General features: G+C 35.8%; 1 protein-coding gene and 1 long non-coding RNA gene across 2 annotated transcripts; one reads left to right on the top strand and one right to left on the bottom strand.

Annotated features, from left to right (window-relative positions):
- The first annotated feature begins 249 nt into the window (after window positions 1-249).
- Window positions 250-1884, top strand: LOC116181880. The gene is made up of 2 exons (XM_031502322.1): window positions 250-399; window positions 452-1884. The coding sequence occupies exon 2, from the start codon at window positions 461-463 to the stop codon at window positions 1880-1882; it is 1422 nt and encodes a 473-aa protein (XP_031358182.1). The 5' UTR covers window positions 250-399; window positions 452-460; the 3' UTR covers window positions 1883-1884.
- A 2041-nt stretch (window positions 1885-3925) lies between these two features.
- Window positions 3926-4854, bottom strand: LOC116181879. The gene is made up of 3 exons (XR_004147365.1): window positions 4267-4854; window positions 4060-4217; window positions 3926-4015 (listed from the first exon to the last, which is right to left on the bottom strand). It is a non-coding gene; the product is annotated as an uncharacterized LOC116181879 (long non-coding RNA).
- Window positions 4855-8669: the final 3815 nt, after the last annotated feature.

Here is an 8669-nt window from a genome sequence, read left to right as displayed (position 1 = left end):
TCCAACGAGGAGTCCGAAAAATTGTTTGAAAAATGCAATTGCACAAATCACGGTATAGTAAATAACGCCGTAATGTTTAGATACCCTCAATAAAACACGTTTTGTATAAATTGTTTTTATTCCTAATATACCTATAAATAGATTAATGACCTATAAATAGAATTTGCTTATACCAACCTATATAACTTTCGCAACTCCCTATACATTTATTATCGAATTTATCGTAACGTTGAGTGGTATCTAGGAGGAGTTCGCTATATATGCGATACATTATTCAGATTTTTCCCATTCCAATTCGATCATTCGTTGAGATCAGTCGTATTGTATCTGTTGGTGCGAATTTTATTAGTCGTATTTTATCTGTTAGTGTGTATTTTCTTAGACGTATTATATCTATAGGTGAGTTTTGTTATTAATATTGCTTTTATTATTTAGTATTTTGGGCTTTTAGACGTGCAAGATGTTTACCGATTTAGTAAAACAGATTGCAAGTATTTTAAGTGTGCTTAGAACTAAGTATAGTGGCAAAACCGTGAGGCAAGGGATAATTAAGTGTGATAAGGCTAGACGTAGGATTCAAGATTCGATGCGTAGGTCATTATCCATAGGTGAAAGGCAACATCTTGAGGCTTGTTTACGTAATATTAAATCGATGCGTAAACACTTTAAATTAGAACAAAGGAGAGGCTTGGGTATATCTTTGAATAAAGGAACCTCCACTTCGGCTTTTAGTAATAGAAAAGAAACCGCAAAAGATCGCGTGCATTGGGATGACTCCATTTCGGCTTTTAGCAATAGAATACGAACTGGAGTTATCACTAATCTTAAACATAAAGACCCCGGCAACTTCTTAATGGATTGTAAGACCATCTTCAAAAGCCGAATTCATAACGCGTTGAAGCAAGATGAGGCTGTGAAAATAAATGCGATTTTTTGCGGGGAATTTGTGATTACTCAAGGTGAAAAGATGCTTAATGAGTATAAGTACTTTACAACATCAAATGCGGCAATATATAGGGATACTAACATAGATGAGTGGTTTAAGGAGAAGGTTGAGAAACCAATAATGAAGAAATTATCGGAATTTCAAGAACGTGATAGTGGTTGGGGACTTAGTGCCGTTGTTAATTTAGGAGTGAACATTAACAAATTTACACCTCAACTTGGCTCTTCATATATTGAGTTACCTGTCCTGATTAAGAGAAAAGAAGCTTGTATCAACGTTAAGAACGATGACAATGCGTGCTTTGCGTGGGCGGTGGTTTCAGCGTTGTATCCTGTTGATAAACATCCTCAAAGAATATCCAAATACCCTCACTACTCTTCCGTGCTCAAGCTAAAAGGGATCCAGTTTCCGATGACTATGCGACAAATTCCGAACTTTGAAAAACAAAACAACATCTCCATTAACGTGTATATTCTGAAGAAGGAGAAAAAAGACCAGTCTAATACGTTGCCTACCTACCTAACGAAGGAAAAGAGGGATAAACATGTGAACCTGCTTTTAGTGCAAGACTGCTACGAACAATCGACCAAGTTCCATTATGTTTGGATAAAAAATCTTTCACGGCTAGTATCGAAGCAGTTAAGCAAAGAAAAAAGGCAAAAGTATATTTGCGATAGATGTCTACATTTTTACCGTTCTGAAGATAAATTACATAAGCATATTAAGGATTGCATACAAAAGAATGATACAGCCATCAAGATGCCTACAGAGGAAAAAAAGATGTTGAAGTTTAAAAATTTTAAAAATAAAATAAAAGCCCCCTTTGTCGTATATGCAGATCTCGAGAGCGTTCTGAAACCTAGCACAAAAAAGACTGCATACCAACAACATATTCCAGCAGCTGTGGGATACTACTTCAAGTGCTCATACGATTAATCTCTTTCGTTCTACAACAGCTACCGCGGTGAAGACTGTATGCGATGGTTTGCTGACGAGATGAATAAGCTTGCGGAAGATGTCTACGGTGTTTCTTTGCCCCTACAAGATGCATATGACACCACAGCAGGAACTTGAATTTCAAGCAGCAACGCACTGCCATATTTGTGAACAGTCATTTAAATCTGGTCAAAAGAAAGTTCGAGATCACAATCACCTTATCCCGGAGAACAACTTCCGCGGAGCGGCATGTGAGGGATGCAACGTCAACTACCAGGACACTCATACAATTCCGGTGGTGTTCCACAACTTGAGTGGATATGATGCTCACTTTGTTGTAACAGATATTGCCACTAGAATGGACGGCAAGATCGACTTGCTCCCTATAACCAAGGAGAAATATATTTCTTTTACCAAACACATCAACGAGTCACGCATATGCTTTAGATTTATAGACAGCTTCCGGTTTATGGCATCATCGTTAGATAAATTATCATCAGCTCTAACGAACTTTCCTAATCTAAAGTCACAATTCTCTACACTACCTGAAGATCAATTTAATATTTTAACTAAAAAGGGTATTATGCCGTATGATTACTTCGACTCGTTCGACCGTTTCGATGAGCTGTGTCTGCCTCCTCAAGATGCGTTTTACAATAAATTGGAAGATAAGCCTTGCTCTCGAAGGAGGTATCGTAGAGCTCAAGAGGTGTGGAGTAAATTTAACTGCAACAACATAGGTCAATATGTCGACTTATACATGAAGACCCAGTAAAAAGAAAAAGGATTTATTTGCATAAGTACAACTTATAAGGTTCTAATCAAAACGTGAACTGCAAGAACTACTTTTAAAAAGAAAACATGCGCAAACGCAATTGAACGTTTAAACTTTAAAACTTCGTCCAGGTCCGTACTCAATACACGTACACGATTTTGTCTCTTCAACAATATTGATCTCAATCAAACCAACGCAATCGGTCATGGAGGTAAACATTAAAATGTTCTACATGGTTGCATTTTTACTGCATTTAATCATAATTTATTAGATATGTATTTATTAGGTACCTATCAAATTATTTGTATCTATATTACACATTAAAATGAAAATAAACATTATAATTAATAGCTTCTTTTTATTACTGATGTTACTAATGACCTGTCGGGCGTTTTGAGTATCACTCACGCACCGTTGCGCACACTGTCTAGGAAATGGAGTATTTGGCACTCAGTACGTTTCCTAGCTGGTCAGCGCAACCAGTTGCGTTCACGGTCTAGGGAACGTAAAAATGCATACGGTTACATCTACATGCCCAAGAGAATCCGGTATTTCTTAAAGCAATTATGGCGAGCAAGACAACTGAAAATTATATGGAGAACAGAAATACATGAAGCACTAACCAACAGTGAAATATGTAACATAACCTCAATTCGAACGTTAAAAAGCCGCTATCCTACTACGTTAATTGCAGGCATTAATAATACTAGCATCGTCCGTCGCACTTATACGCGCCAATATGACGAGAGTTCTGCTGCTCCTGATGAGTCTACTGAAATGTCACATCCTTGGATAACACCTTATGTACCGGCATCATCATACTCGTCCCTCAATGGTGACGAAGAAGAAGAACAAGAAGTAGAATTTCGATCCATCGAAATGGATAAACGTGAAAATGAACAGGATTATAAAATTAGAATTGATCGGTTGATTAGGTTGATTAGCAGAATTCAAATGGACCAGTGGAGTCTTCATTTTTATCCGGAATTAGAATTAGAACACTTACCATATCATAACTATTATCGCAACATAAATGTGGATCCTCGAAAAATTGATTTAACAGAATATACTACTTATCAGGTAAATTGTGATTGGAATGAGTGAAATATCTATAGCTTTATTTGTAATCTAATTTTTTCGATGTATGTGAACCTTAATAAAGAAAAAAATACGCCGCCGACGAGGACCTTTATTATAAATATTTAAAATATATAAAATTTTGTATAAATCTAAACACACATGAATGATTTTAATTATGAGGCGCACCTTCTGCATTAGTTTTTTTGAAGGACGAGGAGGACGACTGATGTCAACGATTTTGATTGTAGCAGTTCCTTTGACGAGGTGATTGGTATCTTCTGCGAAAAAATGCAAACAGGTCGCAAACTTTTTTTATACTTACGGTCCTACACGCACAAATGCTACTCCCCTTCCTGAGGGTTCTGAATTCGTAAAAACCCATATATAGTAATCCCCAAAAAAGGGGTCTATAAATAGTAGAATGTCGCGCCTCTCATCATAAACCAGATTATGTGCACACGGGCACATGATCGTGTACCCCTAAAAACTAATAATTGCAAACCATTTAAAAAATTATTAAAACACTTACGTTTGGCACATACTCTCGAATTTCGTTTAACAACCACTCACACTTTGAAATATTGGTCCTCGTCGGCGCCGATGTCATTTTGCTGCTCGTACACGCATTGAGAACAAATGATGCGATAAAGTGGTATTTATAATGCGGAACCCTTTTTGCGTCCTTAACGATAAACAGATAATTCGCATCCTTTCGATTTATAAATACCTATTATTCAAACGGATGGAACGAGGATTTTATAAAATAATCAAGCGGATGGATAGTTCACATGTTTGCTATCTAAATGTACATTATAAACGGCCGACTTTATTCGTAAATTTCTAACGCAAGAAGTCATTGAAGAGAAACCCGCGCTACCCCCCCAAATGAAGACATCGATTCACGTCCGCTTGCTCATTGTGCATTATAAATATATTACCCAATAAAACGAATATGTCTCCGTAGCTCAGAGATGTATTTATTTTAACGCCATATGCCACCCAATTTGCAAATTACAGTTTCCTATACGTTAGATGCGTATCATTTTGACGCCACCAAATAGTCCCTAGCCCCTATCGGCGACGCACCCCCGCGTTATACCCTTCTACAACTCGCAAACATCTCAATGCTCTCCGTATCGTTGTGGCTTGTGCTGCAGGACTAGCAATCCGCATATCTACGGTTCGAATCCCGGGGGCACCACGCACCCAGCTGCTCTTTTTACCAATTTAAACACCTTATCGCCCTATGACGCGTTTCCTGTTTCAGAAAATGCATGCTCTTATCAGCCTTTTCGTGACGAAACAAAATGGCCGACTCAAGCGATCCCATTCGTCAATCACGTACCACGTGACCAAACTACAGAGCTCTCATTGGCGTTGCTTATCTACTCATCTACATTTGTTAAACAATTTAACGTGTATTTTTCTTGTACAAGCTGTACAAGTATATATTTCCTCATTCAGAATATTTCTGTTGCAATATAAACATAGATCGTGTACATTGAGGCATTCAGATAATAGATAGTGTTGAATTTCTGTTCTCAAGTTGTTTGCTTTTATTTTACTGTCTAAACTGGCTCCTACCATTAGTTGTCTAAAGTAATACAAAATAAGTATACCGCAATTATAAGAGTCTTCTTGGTAGGTGTGGGGTACATGTTTTATTTTCCACAATTTATTTGAAGAACTGTATCCCATAAAATTAAGAAATTTTTGAAAATATTGATTTTTTTTCTTGGATTGCGCATTTTTTCTATCAAGAGGATCCAAATAAATAAATTCATTTGTTGAGGGATCGACTACAATCAAAATGTAATGAATATTATTTTCATTTACCGGATATATATTTATGAAATTAGTATCAACGGCATTAAAGGTGGGAATATTTCCGCAAAATATGTGCATAGCTATTTCAACAGACATTATTTTGAATTTTTCTCGGTTATTATTTTTTCTAATAAGTAACTGTAGGTAGATGTCTATTACAAAACTAGACAATAGTTCTCTAGGGTTTAAAGTAACAAAATCTTCGATATGAAGCTCCGACACAGGACAAACGATATCATTGAAACTGCCTATAATGTAATTTTTATTTTCAAGTGAACGATTACGATCTGAGCTATTTTTTATACGACCTAAGATAATAAGTTTATAATATGATCAATCATTTACCAAACCATTATTGAAAAAATGAAGATCATTTACTGGTCTTGATACTATGTGTCGTTCTCGAGATAATCTACGGGGGTGAGTTTTTCAACCCCTTGGACGGCCGTGCACGGAGATGTGTTTCTTGAATATTAATTGTGGTATTGTTACCAAAGCTCTCACGTAAATTTAGTCGTGATACTATGTGCAGTTCTCGAGATAATCTACGGGGGTGACTTTTTCAACCCCTTGGACGCCCGTGCACGGGGATGTTTTTCTTGAATATTAATTGTGGTATTGTTATCAAGCTCTCACGTAAATTTAGTCGTGATACTATGTGCCGTTCTCGAGATAATATACGGGGGCGAGTTTTTCAACCCCTTGGACGGCCGTGCACGGGGATGTTGTTCTTGAATATTAATTGTGGTATTGTTATCAAGCTCTCGTGATACTATGTGCCGTTCACGAGATAATATACGAGGGTGAGTTTTTCAACCCCTTGAATAGCGGTGCAACCGGCTCATATGTATTCTAAATTATTATTATTGATTATTATTTTAAATTCTGTAGTAATTTATTGACGTAAATTGTATTATAAAGCCAATTTATACTTCGGGCGTCTTCGGAAATTTGGTCTGCTGGAAACGGCCCGCTCTTTTCACAACGGTGAAAATATTACATCAGATGTTTAAAAAATCAGGGGCGCACTCATGAGAGGAGGGTTTGGGCATTACAACTCCCTCCAAAATTTTATATAAGTAGGCCTAGAAAAATTTTGATTTTTATAACATCACTTATTGACTATCTTATTATCCATACTTACAGATCTACAAATGGTGGTATAACTACAAACTATCCCCTCGAAAAAATGTCATGCCATTATCCAGTTAAACGCATTTCAAGACACTTTGCTTTATTTTACACAATGTATTACCATTGATGCATTGTCCCAGGTCACGTTTTGTAGGTCAGTAGGCGGTTTATCCGCAAGAATATCGAAACTAACAGTTTTACCAGTCCGAGTATATGGACAGATGAATCTTATTTTTCTAACTGCGGAGTGTTCAAATCGACATAATGAACACTATACTCGTCACAGGAAAACCTACATGTTGTAGTTTCACGCCGAAATCAATTAATATTTGTTTAAATTAATGTATTTTATGGCATAATGGGAAGTCATGTAATTGGACCGGTAATCTTTGTTGGATCTTTAACTGCTCACCATGATTTACAAATTCTCCAATAAACTTCCTTAAACGATTTTTCTCGACAACGTATGTTTCGAAGAAAGGGTTGATTTATGCTACCTACCAACAAGCTGGCTGCTCAGATCACAATTCACGAATTATGTACAGTACATTAAATAATAAAAGTAAGTACTTAATTAAAAAATAAAAGTAAAGTGGAAGTAGCTACCACTACAATAATAATAATAATCATCAATGGCAACACGTTGCCTAAACTAAACTGTCTTGAAGTGTGTTTCACTAATAATGGCCAGTATTTTAAACATCTGGTGTAATTATTTTCATTGTTTTGTTGCCTCGAATATATTTTGTTTTGTTTTTTTATTCGTCACAGACTACTTGATTAAAATACAAAAACCGTTAATATAACTGGTATCTTATTTTCAATCTTATGTTATAATAGCTCGTTGAAAAGAGAATTTAAAAATCTATCAAGTAATCTAAAAATCCAATATGGCGCCCATTTAACTTTAGGAAGATGGTAAATGTTCCTCAAAAGTGGCCATCTTAAATTTTTTTGACATCATTCTAAATTAAGCGTATCAAAGACAGTCACTTTTATATAAAACTTTTTTTTATATCTCTTATACTTTCGATGATATAAGACATTCAAGGAAATGAGCAATTTTAGTTTTTTTGAATTTACGTCGAACCTATGCGACATTTTGAATTTCCATAAGGAAATTTTAAATAAGCATCCAAAACTGCAAAACATTGCCCATTTAACCAATTCTCTATCTTTAATAATAACAAAGTTACCCATGCAATCCCACGCGATCTGGGGCACACTGTATAAGGTACTTGTACGTTTTAACGACCTCCAAAAACATGTAAAGGGAATTATGGATAAAATAAGAAATTTAGAGGGTTAAACTTGTTGTTATGGATGGTATTGCATCTAAATTTCCTACAAGTAACTCATAAAAATGATTTACTAACGTTATTTTATTTGTTACAACTTAAAAAATATTTTTTTATTATGAGTTAGCGTGTTTGTGACAGAGAACATTATTCCGACCAATCTTTACCAACTACCCTATCACCGACCTCACTCGTCCCGATTACCGACCGCAACTTGATGCTCTTTAAATAAATAGGTAAGTATGATTAAAAAAAGGTTCAATTAGTTCAAAACGTTTATTTATAATTCTTGAATTGCTATACTATTTATTGCCTTAAAGAGGTACGAATCATGTCCACTTCTGGTACGGAATAGATTCCTCTTTTATTTAAAGGGACAGGAGGATTAATAGTGGACACTATATCACTTTCACTATATTCTAAAATATCGTCTCTTTCCGGCCACTTCCAATGTTTTCCGCTCATGGCCATTGTTTTTACAGTTGCTCCTTCTTAATTTTTTTTTATTATTAAACCAGGAAAAAGTTCCTGCTCATATGTAACGATAACGTAACAACCCTCGTCATATTCGCGATTTCACTCACTTTTGTTGAGGGTCTTGGAAGCATTTCCTTTTCTCTTTATAGTTCTTTCCGCTTTAGCCTTCTCTTTCCTTTTCTTCTCCGCGTCAATT

This window comes from Photinus pyralis, unplaced genomic scaffold (genome assembly GCF_008802855.1).
Source record: "Photinus pyralis isolate 1611_PpyrPB1 unplaced genomic scaffold, Ppyr1.3 Ppyr1.4_unclustered_Scaffold2607, whole genome shotgun sequence".
NCBI lineage: Eukaryota > Metazoa > Arthropoda > Insecta > Coleoptera > Lampyridae > Photinus > Photinus pyralis.
The sequence above is the reverse complement of the archived record's forward strand: the minus strand, read 5'-3'. Positions and strand labels throughout refer to the sequence as shown.

Coding starts and splice junctions, on each gene's coding strand:
- LOC116181880 (XM_031502322.1), top strand. CDS start 461: ATGTTTACCGATTTAGTAAAACAGATTGCAAGTATTTTAAGTGTGCTT.